General features: G+C 43.9%; 1 protein-coding gene across 1 annotated transcript in view; it reads left to right on the top strand.

The window, feature by feature from the left end:
* robo2 (roundabout, axon guidance receptor, homolog 2) overlaps positions 1–20116 on the top strand; it is a gene marked incomplete at its 5' end in the record, with an annotated part of 148984 nt that overhangs the window by 108507 nt on the left and 20361 nt on the right. The window contains 11 exons of the mRNA XM_084558305.1: positions 3005–3210; positions 4139–4220; positions 4320–4485; positions 4588–4754; positions 5969–6090; positions 7899–8130; positions 10970–11094; positions 11190–11361; positions 12331–12519; positions 13369–13395; positions 16620–16662. Of these exons, the coding sequence (XP_084414431.1) occupies positions 3005–3210; positions 4139–4220; positions 4320–4485; positions 4588–4754; positions 5969–6090; positions 7899–8130; positions 10970–11094; positions 11190–11361; positions 12331–12519; positions 13369–13395; positions 16620–16662 (1531 nt within the window). The remainder of the gene's footprint in view (positions 1–3004; positions 3211–4138; positions 4221–4319; positions 4486–4587; positions 4755–5968; positions 6091–7898; positions 8131–10969; positions 11095–11189; positions 11362–12330; positions 12520–13368; positions 13396–16619; positions 16663–20116) is intronic.

The raw sequence follows: 20116 nt of genomic DNA, 5'->3' as shown, positions 1-20116 counted from the left end.
TAAAGCAAGTTTTAGTTATTCCACATTCAAAAATAAATTCCATTTAAGAAATGCCAGTCTGCCCATGACCTTCAGATACAGAGTTTTTTCTCTGCGCTTTTCAATTCTTTTTTTTTTCCCTGACACTATTTAATTAAAAATTTCTTCTTCTCCTTTTGGAAATGAAATAAAGCATTGCCCTTGAGTTCCTTCAAGTTTAATGGTCAGTGTTTGGGTAAGTGAGTGAGGCAGAAGTATGTGTACAAGGTAGGGAGCAAGAGGAAGAGACACAGAGAAAGAGATTGAGTGAGTGAGTGACAATAGCTTTCCGTGGAATGAATTATGTGGTCCTGCTAGGCGTGGGAGCATCTAATCTGCTCAGCTGTGATGGCAAGATAGACGGCTATCCATATGTCTGCTGAAGTACCTGCTAGCAGGAAGATTAAAAGCACCACAGGAACACCTTTTTCACCACTTTGTCTGGTGTCTACAAAATTGACATGTCCTTCAAATGCCAGCAATAATACAACATCGCTTTTTTAATTTATTTGCATTTTTGTTCCAGAAAATCTCACTGTTCTCGAGAGCTCTTTTGTAGGAGGGACCTGCAGACAAATGCGTCAGAACAACGAAAATTACTTGCTCGAAACAAGCGTCACGCACACATAACCACTTTAATTAACAGTCACAAGTCTGTATTGGAGGTGGATCAGTCTTCCCTTGTTCAAAGCTCGTGGGAGGAACTTTTGAGTCTCTACTGCAGTATTTTCCTCTTAGCTAATAACATTAAAGATTCAGAAACTTTGACGGATTGGCCTGATAAATGAAGACACGGGTATGCTTTGTAGATGCTAGCAGTGGCCATTCAGCACACAGTGTTGGGTGCAGCATGAGCATACAAGATACACTCATCAGCCACAACATTAAAACCACCTCCCAAGTTGTTATGTTCTCCCTTTTGCATCAGGAAATGGACACAGGCCTTCTGATCATCTTATAGATGCGCGATCAGTTTGGAGTATAGAGCGTAGGGAAGATAAGTCCACAGCTTGGATTATTTGTCATGTCAAGGAATTTTTGTGGTGTGGAAGGCCACATTATCCAGCTGGGCATGGCTGCTGAGTGTCATTGCTATGGGGTGGGGGTGCTTGGTCAGCAGCAATGTTTAGGTGTCTAAATAACATCTACTCGTACACTAGGATCAGATTTCTCTGCAGGACATTGCATTGCAAAAAGATTATTTATAATATTCCTTTCACCAGTCATTGGTTTTAATGTTGTGGCTGATCAGTGTATATCTATAATCCAATATAAACAATTAACCTTCATATTTCTTTCTTTTTATGATTTTAAATCCTGTATTTACTGTATTTTTTATTCAAATCTGTCAGATATTTTCTGCTAAAATGTGTTTAATATGGCATATTAATAAAAACGTGATAATAAACTCAGGAGGAAAGAGTGGGGAGGGGGGCTGCAGGTTGAGGTCGCGGCCACACCTGCTGCAGTCTTCATGTGATTTACTGCCCCGAGTGCCGCCAGCAGTCTGTGGAGTTCAAGGAGATCCGTAATGAGAAATTCCTGATCCACAGAGCCAAGGCTTCAGTCGAGCTTTCCCTCCTCCCTTTGTCACTCCTACATGTCATCAACACATACATCTGACGCATCAAACCCAAGCGTTGCCTTCTATTTGTGCAACTGCGTCTGCAAAAATGTGTCGTACTGTAGCTTGCTCTTTAGCGAGGGACTGCATGGAAGCAGCCACTGACAAACCTGGATCCACATCACACTTCAGGTTATTTAGCAGTCAAACAAAAGTCTTCATTCTAGTTTATGTCAGTGTAAATCTTTAGGTACAAGCAGTGGTACACTGAGAATCTCCCCGCCAGTTTGTTAAAGACAAACCAGCAGTATAGTAAGTCCCTGGCTAGTAGCAGGTGCTTTCAATCCTCTCTTGGCTTAGTTTCAGATTTACATTATTACTTTTGATTCATATGATCACATTTGCCCTAATTACCGCCTTACAGAGGACTAAAAACAAATAAGTGGAATTAATGTGCCACATTTGGCCAGAGGTGGATAATATATCGGGTTTCTGCACGGTTATTCTCTACTGTCGTAGGTGACCGTAATGCCAAAAAAAAAAATACTGAATTGCCAAGAACCGCTTCCTTTTGTCAGATGTAACTGCAAGAGAGAAAATAGGGGCAGAAGCAAGAGTGTGATAATGTGTTGAAAGGTTACCGAGGTAGACTTGGTAATTAGCCCCTGCAGGTCTGACATCATTAATCCATACTTTCTAATTAACGTGGGTTCTGTGATGCCAGGGGGACTCCACATTATTCAACTCTAAATATATAAACTGCCGGTGTGCTAAATCTCTCAGAGATCACCTCTGACACACCTACTATTTCATAGAAGTAAGCCACGGGCTTTTTTGGCACATTATAACAAATGAATTTGCTCATATAAATGGAAGCCATCAAAGCATTTGCATTCATCCAAAGTGAAAGTGGAAAAATATATATATATAAAAAAGGGGGCTGATTATGTGCTGTAAAGATTCAGACAATCCCACGTGAGTAACACGAGGTGGTTTCAGGAACATTTACTTTTTGAAATTTACCTTTTATTGTGCCCCACGCTCCACATAATGAAGTATTTATCTGAACCGCACTGAGTCAATAGGCAAGAGTCTCACCGCCAAACTGCACCACAGAGTCTAGAGTAGTGTATAAAAATAAGGCTACCCAGGCAGTAACTGGAAACCGCTTAGCATCCCACTGCCACATCAATAAAACTAGAAAACGCTACTCAGCTTTTCTTTGCCGTGCTTCCTGGAAATACAGGATATGCTCATTGTTCTGTGGCACAATTACAAGACCTGAAGAGAAAATAGTCTACTTTATGATAAACACCCACATCCACCCCCAGCGTATTTTATGATCAGTGCCGTCCCTCAGTTTTCTTATGCCTTACGTGAACACCGTCATCCCTCTTAACTTTTTCCTCCCTTGTGTCGCAGTGCTTACAGACAGACCCCCGCCCATTATTCGCCAAGGCCCATCCAATCAAACTCTCGGGGTGGACAGTGTGGCACTGTTGAAGTGTCAGGCGTCCGGAGACCCTATCCCCTCTATCAGCTGGCTGAAGGATGGGGTCAGTCTGCTGGGAAAGGACCCCCGCATGTCTCTGCAGGAGCTGGGCAGCCTGCAGATCAAAAACATCAAGGTAAAGGATTTTACTCTTTAGGTCTGAGGAGCAACTCCATATTTTTTGTTTTTTTGTTTTTTTGTGGCAGCTAATCTTTTTCCTTTGCCTCATATATTAGTGCCTACTGCGTTTTCTCAAATGTGGCCTAGTTCATCTTTAAAATGGAAGAAGCAAGAAGTAACATCACACCCTAAAAAGATTAATAGAGAGAATTGATTTTTTTTTTAAACAGTTTGATAGCATCACTTAGACATATGGCAGCTCCAACTGGGCACAGCTGTGCACGTCTGGATGGACTCCAGCTGTAGGATAGAACATATACGCACTTATAGGTACACACACATGCGTACACGGCTACATGTTTAGTGTAGATTAAATTTAAAAGGCTCGCATCTTCCTTCCCCCCACCCGAAGGGTCTCAGCGGAATACCTATTACGCTTGACAAAGCTGCCGGCCACTGACATGTTATTTAATAAATGGAAGGAAAGGCGCAGGCACAAAAAAAAAAAACAACAAACAACCAAAGTTCCCTAAGAGGGATGGAGAGACAAGCCAGCTGTCATCGGTCCAGGGGGTTCTAGCAGCCCACCCTAAATTAATTAGCCTGGCTTTGTTGCGGTCGGCAGGACGGTGGGGAAATAAGGAGGGGGTGAGGAAAAGTGATGGAAGGGTGGTGAGTAGAAAATGGAATTCATTAGGAAATTAGCGTCAGCAGTTTGAGGCACTCATAAATGACACAGTCTGTCCAGCACAAGGCCAGCTTGTGAAGTCCCCCCCATCATTTCTCTGAGTCACAGCAGTAGGAAGACGGCATGTAGCCAGCCGCTGCTGCTGTTCTTAGGGTATGTTAACTAAAATGGCCCTTTTACTAACATTTTATCAGTGGGAATCATTAAGTTCTGGGCTGTTTTTATTCATGTTTGCATGTATTCTACTCTATTGCAGCTTTCAGACTCTGGGATCTATACGTGTGTGGCTACCAGCTCCAGTGGTGAAACATCATGGAGTGCTTTCTTGGAAGTCAAAGGTACGTCAAAGGACAATTGAAAAAAAAAAATTAATAAACTTTAAGCTTTTCATTATAAAAACCTCTATTTTATCTATTTTATCTATTTTATCTGTGTAGAAGCAGGTGGAGTGTTGGTTCTGAAGACCCATGATGAGAACGAGCTTCCAGGCCCGCCGTCTAAGCCTCAAGTCACTGATGTCACCAAGAACAGTGTGTCCTTGTCCTGGCAGCCCGGGATGGTTGGAGCGTCCCCCGTCTCCTCCTTCGTCATTGAAGCATTCAGGTTTGCTTCACACCAAACCCTCTATGACTTGATCGAAGCCTTGGTGTGCTACGCTGGGCTTGTGCAAATATGTTTGACCCATCCCTTCCTCTTGTATTACAGTCAGTCAGTGAGCAACAGTTGGCAGACAGTGGCGGACCATGTCAAAACCACCCAGTTTACTGTCAAAGGTCTCCGTCCCAATACCATCTACCTGTTCATGGTGCGAGCAGTCAACAGCCAGGGCCTGAGTGATCCAAGCCCCATGTCGGATCCTGTCAGAACTCAAGGTACCTTACATGACGTTAATATGAAGGCCATTGTAAAAATCTATACTAATCACTTTCATTTTGTTATGTTTGATAGATTTTTAGTTTTAGTTTATTTTTATACTTGTAGCGTCATGTCACATGTTCCACTTTGAACCGTGGTAATTACCTCTCCACAGTCTGACGTGAATAGCTACGGCTCTGCTGGAACACTGCAGAAACTTTGAAAAGGTTAAATTCTTCATCTCAGCTCAGCTCATTGAGGCCACACTTGAGCAATTATGTGAAGAAGGCCTGTCCCCTTTTGGAAAGCCTTATCCCTGCTATGTTAATCACTGTAATAAGAGAAAATGACCGTCTACAAACTCGAAGAACATTTGATTGCCGTACCGGTCAGATGATATGATACGATAGATCTCCTACAAAAAAAATAAAACAACTTCCTCTTTAAAAAATTTGAATAAATTAGAATTTTATCTCGTATGCTGAGGTCACTGGAGATGATATATAGATGTGTTTATTAACAACAGCATGCATTGATGAAAAAAAGATTCTTCCATGTCTTTTTAACTGTGTTTGGCCCTATTAGTGTGGCCTGTGATTCATGACTATTGGGTTATCTCAGTGAAGCTTTTTCGAAATATCATTTCCCCATGTGAGTCTTTTTTATGCTTTTCCATCAGTAAATAAGTCAAAATGCGGCGTGCTTTGACCACAGTATCTTTACGACAGTTTTTTTTTATTGCTTTTAACTGGAAACACATGTGCGTGGGAAATGAGCTGGAAAATAGTGTCACGGTGTCCATTCATCTTCTGTGCAATATCTCTGAGGGTCACGCATTTATTTCGGGTCATTGTTGGTGTGGTTGTGCAGTCAGGGCCCCAACTATGTGCAAACAAGTGACACATCTAATGATCTTTGCAAAATCCAGTTCTACTTTCTTCATAACAGACGCGTGCTTCAATGCAAAACAGAATGAGGTGATTCCAATGCTCTAGTTGCGCCTTTTGAATGAAGTGGAGATCACCAAGTGTGCACGTCTTTCTTAAATCCAGCTGCTCTATTCAGTCTCTCTTTTGTCCGCGTCCACTTCTGATGAATCATGGTTTATTGTGAGTAGCCGAGTGAACTCTGTGAAACCCAAGTGGAAGCGACTGAGAAACCTTTTTATGTCGCTTCAATGTGGGGAACTCTATCTCTCCCTTTCTCATTTCGCTTCCTGGTTTTCTCGTAGATATAAGCCCTCCAGCTCAGGGTGTCGACCACAGGCACGTACAGAAGGAGCTTGGAGAGGTCATTGTTCGGTTGCACAACCCAGTTGTCCTGAGTCCCACAACCATTCAGGTCACATGGACGGTAAGTACAGCTTGTCACTTGGCATTTTGAATACAACTATATTTAACTTGACATTTACACTGAAAACCAAGTCATTTGTTCAGCAACTTTAAGCCGCAAGAACTTTCGAGAAAATCATTTGGTTTGTATGCTGTTGTCTTATCTCTCTCTGTGTCCTTTTTTTTGACATCTTTGATTTTTCTAAAGTGAGTCATAAAGTCAAGATAGATGACACTAAAGAGCCCTCTTTGAAGCCGGAAAGGTGCTCCTCGAGGCTACCACTTGTTTTATGTCAGGAATTTTTTGTCAAGTTGTTCCCCAGAGACTGCAGCTTTGAAATATTCTAATTGGTGACTTAAAAGTAACTGAACATCAAAAAGCTGGAAAATGGTTTCTATAACCACAGTGAACATCAGAAGAGATGTCAGAGACATCTGGTCGTGCATCAATCTTCCACATGTCTTCAGCTGCTGCCCCTGTTAAAAGAGAGACTGCTCAGATAAACTTAGATTGAAATTAATGTGTATTGTGGTTGTGAATATGAGTTTTCCTGTAGCCATGAGAGGAGGCATTAATCTTCTTTTACTACATGCAAACGCACACCTGCTCTTCAGCCACACGCATATTTTGGGGTTTGCCTCACAACTATCCGTCTCTACTATCAGTCTCAAAGTTAGCCAGTTTTATTAAATGTGAATAAATGTACACAGCTACAACCTGGATACGATATTTTTTAATTGACTCTGTCAAATAAAATGCTGGATTCTTCGAGGCTGAGGTGTTCATAAAGAATATGTGCCAGTTTATTTTAATTATGCTCTTATAAATCACTCACGCGCAGGTATTTACTTCACTTAGTGCCATAAGGCGCCGTTCTGCATTTTCAAATGAACCACATTAGCAGACTTCCTGGTGACATGTTTATCGACCCCTGTAGTAAGTCTCACCCCCAAGACTTGGTCGCTAATTTAATGCTAAGGCGTTGCTTTATGATCGTAATGTACAGTCAACACAAAACATGGCGGCCTAATCAATCAGGGGCCCTTTTCAGTAAATAGAGGGGCCACTCTCAGAAAGCTTTTATATTCCCAAATCATTCCATTAATAAAAGTCACGCACCAAGCAGGGAATCCATTTTGCTGATTTACTCAGGCTACACTGGCGAAAAACAGCTGCTTAATATCCCACTCGAAAGCCCCGCTCACTTCTTCTACTGTTAACAAGCCATTACGGTGAGTTATGCGCCTGCTCCCTCTATGCATAAATTTAGCTTTTCTGCCTAGCTAAATGGGCCCAAGTTTTAAAGGAAGGGCCCTTTGTGGATCTCAGGGTGCTATCACAAACACCGTCTCTCTGTCTTTTCTATGGGACATATCTGCTGTTATCGCCTCTGTCGTGTATTCTCCTCGTGTCCCCAGAGTGTGCGCATTGGGCGCCGCATGACATTCTAATAGTCTCAGCCCATCCCAGATGTGATAGGATCTGCTTTATGGTGTCACTGTTTAGTATTTATAATACGTATGAGACATGCATATGTCCTTTAAGGCGGCATTACGGAAAGTCTTTTTAATGGAAGAGGGAACACTTTGGGCTAAGAGCTGTATGAGAGTATGGGGTAATGTCAGGGTGTTAATTGAGCTTAGTGTGCCATGGCTGGTGATAAAAGCACCATTAAACAAGAAATAGTCTCTAAAGTGTTGTACATGCAATCCTGTGAGGAAAAAGAAAATTGCAGAAAAACGTGTATTATCTAGTACCTGTTCTAGATGGCGTCTACCAGTCTCCTCTGCACAGATCGGCAATAATCCCATCCTCATTTGCTTTCTCAGGTGGATCGTCAGTCCCAGTTCATCCAGGGTTACAGAGTTCTGTACAGGCAGACGTCTGGACTGCCTTCGCCAGGATCATGGCAGACCCAGGATGTCAAGGTCCCGTCTGAGCGGAGTGTCATGCTCTCTGCACTCAAGAAGGGGATTGTTTACGAGATCAAGGTTCGGCCTTACTTCAATGAGTTCCAAGGCATGGACAGTGAATCCAGGACAGCACGGACCACTGAAGAAGGTATGAAGGGGATGAAATAAAATACAAAAGTCAAACTGCGGTGGCTTCCACTCAGATGTGGGATGACGGTTGATAGATGATCCCGTGGGCTGCTTTCATGTTGGTTGTTGTTATAATCTCATAGGGGCTGCTGCCCTTCCTTCTCATACTGAAAACTGAGAGTGTATGTGTAAATGGAAGTGTACTCTCATGCGTGTTTGTGCTTGTCTGTCTGACCTTCCTGCTCTGTTTTTTTTTGTTTGTTTGTTGTTTATGATTGGTGGTGTTAGTGCCAGCCTTCTTCTAATCTATCACCCAGCAGCCCCAGACCTGAGCTGTGATTGGACACAGTGCACACCTCCTGCTGTGAAGATGATCTGTCGCCCAAAGTTTGATTCACACAGGCTCTGACAAGGCCGTAGAGCACAGAGTCGCACAATATCACACACAGGCACACATGCCACGTGTGAGGATGAATTTACCATTTTGACCTGTGCCAGGACTGAGCATCCAACGGTGCTGCTCCAACCTTGCTTCAAACTTTGCGTCTAATAACATAAATTATGATGTGAAGTAAAAACATGCCAACAACAGCATAGAAAGACAAATACCGACACTTTATGCTGGAGACAAAGCCTATCTTTCCACAGTATATTCAGGCCTGCATGTATGGGAGACAGTTCACATCCTGTCAGGCTGACAGGCCCATTTATTTCCCCTTTCTCAGAGGGACCGTATCTCCTGTGGCCAGCCAGTGCAGCAGTGAAACTGCCATGCTATTGCGACTGTCTCCAACACACTCACGCATACACAGAGTAAACACATACATGCCAACCCACAACCTCTCCCTAAGGCCTCCTGAACCTACACGTCCCAGCTATTACCAATGCTGATAACGCTCCCTGCCCTTGCTCTGTCTGCATCCCAGTCCCTCAGAGTCTCTATCGCTTTCTATTTCTGCCATAATCCTGCTGCCGTGCCTGGTCATGGCTAGACTGCCAAGCACAGGGCCCTAGGCTCCTCAGAGATCCTGGGACTACTGAGAATGGTGGCTAGATAGATAGAGAGATCTAGTTCAGAGGGTGATTAAAACTTAAGGTTGTCCATTAGCTAACACTGTTAGACAGTCCCCAGAGCAGGTCCAGGCAGATGCAAGGTTACAGTCGGCTCGGCGCTCCAACGCTGTGTCTATCTTAGTAGAATCCCTCCTCCTTTTTCACACATTCTCTCTCTCCATCTGGACAACAATATCATCATGTCTGATAAATGAACTCTAGGTGCCATCTGATTCCCACTGAATGATTGTCAAGAACTTACTAAAGAGGATCATTTTTTATGCAAACTAATGCTTATTTAGCAGGAAGAGGAATCAGTAACGTTTATTTACATAGATGTTCATTTGTAAACTAATCATCTCTGATCTCTGGAGAGGGTTCACAGCTTTCCTCCCACACCGCCCACTTCTTCACATTTGCTACTGACTCCGATTTTGTATGATATGTTTGCATTCCTTCATCATTCAGCGCAGCACGACGTGTGCGCGCGAGACAGGGGGGGTCACATTCCTGCCTGCCATACATCACTCTGCTAATGGCTCTATTAGCGCAGCCTCCGAGGCCTCTAATGAAAAATGTGTATTGTTTAGCACAAATATGCATGATAATAAGCTGCTAAATCATTCATAACATTAACTTTGAACGACATTGTCTCTGATGGCTGCCACGCACGAGTCCAGCACTTTGTCACCTGAATGTAATGCCGCATTGGAGAGCTCTGAGCACGATGGTTGATCAGATGCTCCCTTGGTAGATTGTTTCTAATCTGGCCAAGGTGTTGGGTTCATCATTGGACCCATTCGTCTTCTACCATGCCAGGGCCTTCTGGCTCTCTGGGGGCCGGTGTTGCCAATTGCGCTGAGGGATGAGCACAGATTTACAGGGTGACACGTGCCATTTTGGATGGAGGTGAGGTGAGGGAGAGGCAGCCCAGGAGTAATTGACCTGTCAGTATTCTGTTGTGGTGCCGCTCCCCTGCCAGCCACTGCGGAAATGAGAAAACATTATTTTTAAAACGTTATTTCCAGTTGGGCCAACTGTTATTTATTTTTCCTCTTACCCCTTGTGGGGTCAGAAGATTGTTGCCATCAGAATAACAACAGAGGTTTATGAAAGCTTGGACTTGTCTTGTTTCTATCCACTCCCTGTCCGTCTGTGGATAGAGCCGATTCACTTGGATGTGCCTTACTCTGAAGCATCCCTCTGATCCTTACCTACTGGCTTTAGTTTCATCTAGCTGATCGATGGAATCGGTCGATATGTTCTCTGAGACCTTGTTTCCTTCCCCTAAAATGTATTTATTTATTTGTTTTTTTTTCATATTTCCTTCTCGTCTGGGCTTCATCCTTTAAGCTCGTTGACCCACGTGCCACCCCGGTTCGGTCAATGCCGGAGTCTTAGCGTGACTGAGAGCAGTTGCCTGACTGTGCCAAGCCATCATTCCACAAATCAATAAGAGTATTTCAGAGTAGTTCAAATCCGCCAGGCCGGAGCAGAGGATGATATATTAAATCATAGCGAAATGCTAAAGACACGCTATAGCTTTGTCAGATCTGCACAGGTCTTCATGTAAATCCCTATCTATTGAAACGTTTTCAGTCATCTGTGCAATTTCTGCACAATGTCATCCCCTAGAAATATGTGTATGTCCTCTTCTGAGTGTATATTCATAAGCTCCTGTTTAAACACACTCAAACGTGCAATACTGCTGTGCATCCCACTATTCTTGATGATTAAACACTGTTCAAATTCTTAATTCTTATCATTGACTGTTGACCTGGATATTTTGCACCTCCTTCTTTCAGCTCCCAGTGCGCCTCCTCAGCAAGTAACCGTCCTGACTGTGGGAAACCAGAATAGCACTTCTATTAGCATCTCCTGGGACCCCCCTCCACCGGACCACCAGAACGGCATCATCCAAGAGTACAAGGTTTGTCCCAGCAGCTCTGCACGGATCCTCATTTAACTCACTCGAAGCCAAACAGGATCAATTGCAACTCTGTTTTTCCTCCCTCTCTGCTTCAGATCTGGTGTCTGGGGAACGAGACACGTTTCCATGTGAATAAGACGGTGGATGCGGCCATACGCTCCGTGGTGGTGGGAGGGCTGCAGGTGGGAGTGGTGTACCACGTGGAAGTGGCTGCCAGCACGAGTGCAGGGGTTGGAGTCAAGAGTGAACCTCAGTCTATCATCATCGGTAAGACTTATTGACGAAAAGCGATCGCACATGTTCGACGAGAGTTTTGACTTGTTCCTAGGATAACGGATGTTCGGGCGCTTTCATGTTAGTGCACGATGTCAGCAAAAACACAAATGTTGTGAAGGTTTCCGTGAAAGACAAGGAATTACCGAAACACTGCTGTTTTGATATGTGGCCTGACTGCATATGATTTATGTGCGGCTGAGGCAGATTGTGCCTGATTTGACCCATAACTGATGGCTTGGCCTGCAGCATGTTCTTATTTCCCCAGTGTCACTCACATAATCCATCTCTGAGAGCAGCGCCCCGAGCTTGCAGCAATAATGTGTGTTTGCTTGTCTGTGGACGTGCAAATGGGACTGTAGTGATGCGGTTACGTGGCAAAATAAAGATAAAGAGTAAAACTTTACATGCGCATTAATAAAGTGCGTTTTTATCTCTTCAAGTTCCTGTCAGTGCGTGGGAACATTAGCAGCGCACGCCGTAGTTTATGCTTTGAGTTATACCACGCTGCAGGAAAGACTGTCAAGCAGCAGACCAGCCAGCGTGAGCTGTGATTGGAGATCGATACAGACCCGGGTCCTCTCCTCTCATTTCACATGGTGTGTTTTACTGACAGTGGAGTGAATTAGGAGCTGAGCTAAGAAAACAACCTGCTCACCTGGGGGTTTGTTATAAGCTTTTAGGCTTTGTCTTTTTCAGGCTGCACATTATATTTCATTGAACATCCTTCAGATCTGTGTCCTGCTTTGTGGGTCAGTATCTCAGCTGAAATTCATCAGATCTGCTTTCTTTAAGTTTAATCTAGCCTTAACTCCTTCTTTATTTATCTGTAGTTTTGAGAAAGCGGAGTATATCCAAGTCCTCCAGTGTCACGTTGGCGACCTTGAAGAATTTCCTGTTTCTCTCCAGTAACTATGCACCCAGCATCACATTAACGTTGCCTGTTTGTCCCCGTGCCCCCAGGTAAGGAGTTCCGGGATGTGATTATACACGGAAACCGAAACAACAGCATCACAGAGCAGATCACTGACGTGGTGAAACAGCCTGCTTTTATTGCCGGTATTGGAGGGGCCTGCTGGGTCATCCTCATGGGCTTCAGCATCTGGCTCTACTGGAGGAGAAAGAAGAGAAAGGGACTCAGCAACTACGCAGGTTAGATCTTAAAATGTGCTCTTACATTTTGCTCTAGTGCCTTAACAAACAATGGGAACTTCTTCTAATCCTCCTCAAATAATAGATTTTTTTGTTCTCTTTCAAAGCTCTCTTTACTGCTACACTGTGATCTTTCAGCTTTACTGAGCGCGCTCTTGAAGAATCTATTGTAGAAGCTGCTAGCAATGAGGTTGAGGTGGCTACTGTGTTAAAGCTCAGCGGGGGGACAGATGTCAGCGTGAATCATTTCCAGAGGGCTACCGTTTTTGACAAATCCACCCACGGTGATGGAGTTGAGTGGGCAGACTGGACTCTCCTGGTCACTGAAGCTGGAGTTTGTCCAGCTCTCCTCCCACACACTGACCCTGACATCTTACTGGATGACCCCCAGACAATGTTAGCAACCACGTACACTGCCAAAGGTGCAAGATTTAATTAGAGAGCAGAAAATAATAATGCGGTGACACCTTATTGTTGCAGTATTATCCTTATTAATGGGCAGAAATTCAAGAAATTTATTTTTTTGTATTATTTTTGAGCATGTACAGTGGAAGTTTCGTTAAGCTGGCTTTATTAATTTACTCTTCATTTCCGTTTGTTACATTTATACGTTTGTGTGTTTTATTTATTCATTTTTTTTGTGCCACCGTCTCTACACCTCTGTGGCGTCTGAGCTGGCTGCTTTCCTGGCTGTTGCTCTGCACACCTTGTGACAGCGTGGTCTCATATTCTGCAGTCCCCGGCACCCCCTCATCTCTTGACCCCGTCCCTGGTGTGCAGATACCCCTAAAGCACCGCTTACCTCTTCAGGCTTTTAACGCACAACTTCTCTGTCTTCTTGTTTTGCAGTTCAGTCCTTCACCTTCACCCCTGCAGGTACTGTTCATTTGTCCCGTCTCCTCACCCAACCTCAGCGCAGATTCATCTCCTGCCCGCTTATAGTTCATATGCTCATTGCTAGACTGATGGTCATGGCTAATGCAAATTGAAAGCTAACAATGATAAAGGGAATTAAGGTGAATTTTACAAGTCAAGGAAGTTTCGATTTGTTATAAGCCATGACCTGGGCCATGCAAAATCTTTTCCCAGCCCAGCCTACGGCCTTATTTACATATTGTGTTGTATTTGTGTGTATGTCTGTTTTTGAAGTTAGTAGTTTCATCTGTTGTTTGTGTCTCCGGCATTTTTGTGGTTCGGGATAAGATCGTCTTTTTCCTCCTCCTCAAATAATCACATTCCTCTTTGTTTCCTTTTCAAGACTCGGGTTGTGTTGTAATTTATACATTTTTTTTCCTTTCGTGTCAGTTATACAGCCGGATGGTGTATTTCATTTATTTTTTTTTTTTTATCCCTTTTCCTTCTGTTTACTGTTTTGCTCCTTCCTTGTGATGATTCCTCCGCTACTGCTGCTGCTCCACATACTTGGCTACCTTGTCAGAATTTTGTGTTATGCGTCATCATCTGCTCTTTGCTGAATTACTTCTGAGAGGCATTGTACAAATCATTCATCGGACTGACTGTGGAGCGAGTAGCTAGCTACAGAGAAAACAGTGCTATACATTGATCAGCCACAACATTAAAACCGCTGACAGGAGAAGTAAAGACAAGGTTTGGACGTGGCATTCATGTGGATGTTACTTAGACATGTAGCACCCACCTAGACCAGACCAGGCACCCCCACCCCATAGCAATGACACTCCTTGATGGCAGAAGTCATCCCCAGCAGGATGCAGCCTCTAAACAAAAACGGTTTAGAAACAACTCAAAAAAAGGTGTTGACCTGGCCTCCAAATTCACTAGATCCCAAACTGATCAAGTATCTGTGGGATGATCCACAGAGGCCCCTCCCCTCAACCCATTGGACCCAAAGGCCCCCCACTAACAACACTGTGTTGCCAGACACCACAGGACACCCTCAGAAGGCCCATGTCCATTCTCTGTTGTGTCCCAACTGTTTTGGAGGCACAAGGGAGACCTACACAATATTAGGAAGGTGGTCATAATGTTATGTCTGATCTGTGTAGTTCATTAGGGATCAGCTTAGTACCTTCCCTGGATTTGCCTTCACTGGTCTGAGTGGAGCTTACTGCCAAAACCACAGTTTATGTTGTAAAGTAAAAAAAAAAATAGCATAAGGGCAACATTAATATGTCTGTTTTTATATTGGAAGCACACCTCAGAGAAGCCAGAGAGAGAAAGCAGGTTATTTCACAAAACTAGGTCAAATACGACCTAGATTATAGAGTTAGAGCGAGGTGATGTTTTAAACAGAAGTCAGAGTGTGGCTGAAGAGGCTCACACCACCGCTCTCCTCTGTATTGACAATTAGTCGCTGAATTCGAGAGCGTCGTGTCTCAGTCTCCTAAAGCTGTAAAGCACGGTGGAGCTAAATCACGACACTGTTGAGGCACTCTGCCAGCAAGAATGAGATTTGATGGAATTTTTATATGCTGATTACACCACTCCCACCCACCCACCCCCGCCGATGCTTATTAAAGGGGATTAATCAGTATTCACATTGGGGAAAGTGTTTATCTCGGAGACAGAGGCGAGAAGCACAGCCCTGCCGCCATGTCACTCTGGCTAACATGAAAGTATTCCACAGCAGCCCAGAAATGTGCCTGAGCACAGATATGGACTTCAGAGGCCTTCCCGCTGCACAGCCTCCCCTCGCCGCCGCCTTCTCCTTCTCCTCCTGTCAGTCCTCACTCAAACAACAGAGTATTCTCTAATGCGAGTTTGGTGCTGGTGGAACAAAGAGAAAAATGGCTTTGGCTACGACTGAATAAAGCCATGCCTGTTTTGAGCTTTCAAAGCTATATTTTATTCTGGCAGACTTTTATCTGGGTACGGCTAAATATTTTAATTCTACCTGCTGGCATTCGGGTTGCTTAAACCTTGATGTTGTACAAGAAAACTCTCGCATTCATGCTAGGCGAAGTTTTAATTGTCTTTCGCTTGTTTAAAATCCGAAAACTGTGGTTATGAGAGAGAGGACTGGATTAAGAAAGCTTAGGTAGCGTTAGTGATACATTAAAACGTCCTGTTAGCGGCCTCTCTAATCCACTGCGGGAGTTTCCTCTCGCTGTCATCTGTTACTACGTCAGCCACAGAAAAGCCCCCTCTCTTGCCCATGTCTAGGCTTGTTGCTGAATGGACTTGAATGAAACAGAAAAGAGAGGAAGAATGTTCAGACTTCTTCTCTCTTTAATCTCCATCTGTGGAACAAATGAGCCAAATTACTAACAGCTTTCCGTCTCTCTCTCTTTAGTCAACCAGCTCTCTTATTTACCCCTTCTCTTTTCTTTTTTTTTTTCCTCTCCTCGCTGGTATGTGGTGATTTCCAAATCCGTTGCTGCTCCTCTGTATTTCCTGTGATCCATTGAAGTTCTCACTTGCTTAGAACTCACCCTGCTGCTTTGTCATCGCAACAGAGATGAAACGGATCCTTTCGCGGCCTTCGCTCACTCTCTCTCTCTCTCTCTTTCTCTCTCTCTCTCTCTCTCTCTGTCTCTCAGCCGTGGAGTTTTACTAGCGGCCCTTGTTATCTATAGATCACCGTAATGGAACGGGCCACATACACGGCTTCTGGGTAGCCCTGCTAGCCAAAGGATCCGTAACTCAGCCTCCGTGCTCGCAGATAGAAAACTCAACGTGATTAATGAGCCCTCTGCCTTTTCTAATCATTTTTTGGCTGAGATTTAATCACAAATCTGATAATAACTCAGCGGCAAAATAAGAAGGATGAAATGAGTTTTCCCTCTCATCAGGCATCTTGTCCTTGAGGAAGACATGATGTCTCTACTTATGCAAAGCAAAGCAATATGCAGTCCTCATCATTGCTCTTTATAAAAAAAATAATAATAATAATAATCCTGAAAGACTTTGGATGCAGAGGGACATCTGCACCCCTCAGTGACTCTATCAACTATCTAGCCCTGCGGGGAAAAGAGAATAAGATGAATACAAGGGCAAACTTTACACTTTGTATCTTATCTTAATTATGGAGACAAACCTTTCTTGTTTCCTCTGTGTTTTTCTAGAAAAAAATAAAACTCAATATGTGGCTATTTTCCTTTTCTTTTTTTTTCTGACTTTAGTGACATTCCAGAGAGTCGATGGCGGCCTGATGAGCAATGGAAGGTGAGTTTCCCCATCGGAAGCATAATCTTTTAACCATATATGTATTTATGTGCAGCGTCCCCAGCAAGGAAATAAAAACCTCTCCATCATTATTATTTCATTCTCCTCGTCCTTCGTTGCTTTACGCAACCTTTCCTCCGCGGCGAGCTGCTTTTGATTCCGGCGCTGATAAATGACTGATATATTGATAGATAACCAATACCTGTTGTGTGAGGATTATGCAAAACCTGGCGTACAAATACACATTTCTACCACATCTCCATTCATGCATCGATAGATGGACTCATAAATCTCTTCAACGGAATTAACAGAAACAATTTAAGCAGAGAGTGCTTTTATTTTGTCATTTATCTTCCGCTGCTGGCTACAGGCAACCCTGAAGCCCTCCGGAGTGATAAATTTGCCTGTCAGCTTGCGTGGGCGGCTGGGATCTGAGCACATGTAATAATGTAAAAATAATTACCCAGGGGAGAGGTGTGTGGAGGTACCCCCTCTTGCACCCCCATACAGCCTGCTCCATTTCAGTGTGTGTTACTGAAAGGGAGACGGGCTACGGTGAATAGGGCACATCTCAATGACACCAGTTACTGAGCCTTTGTGGGTATTCAAGGGACTCCCTGGAGAATCCCGGGCTTCTGTCTATCTACTGCTTATCACACCTGACTAGGTAAAACCTCCAGATCTCAAACACTCAGTGAGAGATTGCAACTAGATCTAACCCTGTGAGTCTTTGGGCGTTTGGGAATTTGTCTCCTCTGCTGTCTGGTTGCAGCCTTTTTATATTTATGATTTAATATTTTTCACATTTTTTTTGTCTTTTTCTGCGCATATAACTGAATGCTACAATGGACAATTTTGCCGGCATTGTTCTGTGAGCTGCCAGCAATCTCTAAATGAATTAGCCACGCCACTTGCCATGCCGTATCTCATCTACTTTGTGCTGTAGTGTTTTTCCTTCAATTTTCCACATAAGCAGTTCTGATTCTTATTCCAGCGGATGGGATTTGAAAAGTCTGTATTGTTGGCGCTCTGTATTTGTCATATCTTTAGCCAGTAGCATTAATTCTTATAATACTCGGAGAGGATGCAGTCTGGAGCTCCTACACAAGCCTCTGAACCGTCAGTCACTTCGGTGCCATCAAATCCCAGATGTTGCAAGTTCCCCATCTGGCCTGAGAGCGAAAATGCGTGGCAGAGTATCTCAGGAAAATGTTTTCATTTGTTGCATGAGATGTTTATGGCATTAATTAGACAATAGCAAATGAAGCCACGTCTGTTTTCGAGTTTCTCATTGGCTCCTGCCAAATTGCTCTGACTGAACAATTAAACTAAATCGATCACAAAATAAATGATTCATGGAAGATGAATAGGCGGCAGATTGGTAGACCTGGACAATTTGACACTGGCTTCTCAATTGAAATTGATAAAAGCCGATAAGGGTTCATTCCTTATCCCCCTGCCGATAGGGAGCTGGTAATTAGAAGGTAGTAATAACTTCCTATCTCGGTACTGATCAATATTTTAGCAAAGCAGATTTATTCCTATCGGCAGGGAGAATGGGCTGAGCATTGCAGTGAACAGGTTTCACTAACACTGTTGCTATGGAGATTCCTTTACAACCCAGGATCTGAATACTAAATGGCAGCACGTTCTCTGAGAGTTAATCTAAGAAGTAATCTGCGTTTCCCATTGCTCGAAGTGTTAGCTAATGTCTAGACTTTTAATCCAAATTCCATTCACTAGTCCGTGGGACCATAAACACCTGATTTATGAAGTTGCTTTGGAATTAATCTCTCTTGCTTGGCTTATTTATGGCAAGCTCAGTGTCAGGCATCTTTGGCAGTATTTATGGTTTCCCTCCTGCTCATCACAAGTAACCGGAATGTCTAACAGGAAGAAGAAACGCTCCAAATCAAATTTTATCTGCCAAGGTTGCCATCCATCCTAAGGCCGGGCAGGGATTAAAAGTTATGTGTCGACTTTTCATTAGACATACGACCCCATGTCTGTCCCCCCTGCACGTTCTCCATTACCCCACCATCACGCACACGCCCAGTAACACACACATATAACAAATATCCCCAGAAGAAATCAGTCTTATTCTAATTATCCTTAGCAGAAACACCGCTGTGTGATGAATACAAGGACGACGCAGTCATTTCCACTGTCAGCTCCTTGTCTTTCAAATGGTCTCTCTCTCGAGTTGGCTGGGGGAGGACTTGCTGGAGCACTCAGGACAACTGGCGATGAGACAAAGGCATGGTCTTTTAGCTTTGCATCTTACCAGAGTCAACAAAAGAGAACAATGTTCACTTCATTTTCAGCTTTTTGGAATTTTCCGCCTGACAGATGCTAAGCTTACAAGAGCCAGGGAATAAAGAAAAAAAAGAGGTGTGTAGGGGAAAAATAAAGGAAAATAGGCTTAGGGATAGATGGTGAGAGAGAATGATGGCAGTGCGGTAACATGGCAGCCAGAAACAGAGGTAGAAGGACGGGGGAGAGATGTATTACCCTATAAAAGTGCATGTGTCTGATGCACTGCCATCAATTTGAATGACTTGTCTCCCCCGAGGGCCTGTTTTGGCATTCAAGAACCACAGCGAGAGCTCTTAGCTTGCCAGGGCTGCAGTTCATTTGGGCTCCCCCCCTCTGTCGAACAGCTCTTCTCATTAGAACCTGTGGCTGAGGCAGAGAGTGACTGCAGCACACCCATTACCTGCCCTTGTCCTCAGGGCTTGACTCTCTCCCAGTCCCTCAGAGCCAACACGTCACCCCACTGGAGCCGAGACAAAAAGCCCCCTCAGACAGCCAGACTGGTAACTAACGGCCTCCATAGCTTCTTCGAGCACACATGTGTCTGCACGCTGTGTTTACCTTATGTCTGCTTGAAATGTGTTTATTTTGCAACCTCTATAATCTACCAAACTAAACTAGTGATCACACGTTTTAAAGTTTTGTTTGCATTTTACTCCATTTCACGGGCAAATGGAGTGTCAGTGAGCTGACACATAAACAAAAGCATTTAACTACATCTTTCATTCTCATTTAACTCCATCTGTGTTACCCACGGTAACGAGCCTCAGACGTGATTGTACAGTAAAGTGGCCCTAATGGCCTCCCAGCAGTCACCCATGACAGGTTAAAGTCTTCATGGCTGCTTTTATGGTTCTCACCCCCTCAGGAGGGACACAACACCTGTTAAATGAAGCTGCCCTCTCTCATGTGCCGGCATCCCACCAGCGTCATGGTGGGGCAGAGGTTTGACTTCTCATCAGATAAAGATTTAGACTGTCTGGACAACACCGCAAGGGGTTGATGGGAAAACACAGCAGAATGCGCAAGATATTAATGAATAAGGAAACTTATACATGTGGGTGTGCTGCAGCACATGTGTGCAGAGAGCGAATGCAAACATTAGTGCCTCCACAGAGCGCTTTTGCATTAATAACTCAGA

The sequence above is a fragment of the Chelon labrosus genome, assembly GCF_963514085.1.
Source record: "Chelon labrosus genome assembly, chromosome: 13".
NCBI classification, from domain to species: Eukaryota; Metazoa; Chordata; class Actinopteri; order Mugiliformes; family Mugilidae; genus Chelon; species Chelon labrosus.
Note: the sequence above shows the minus strand (reverse complement) of the source record. Positions and strands in the feature narration are given on the sequence as shown.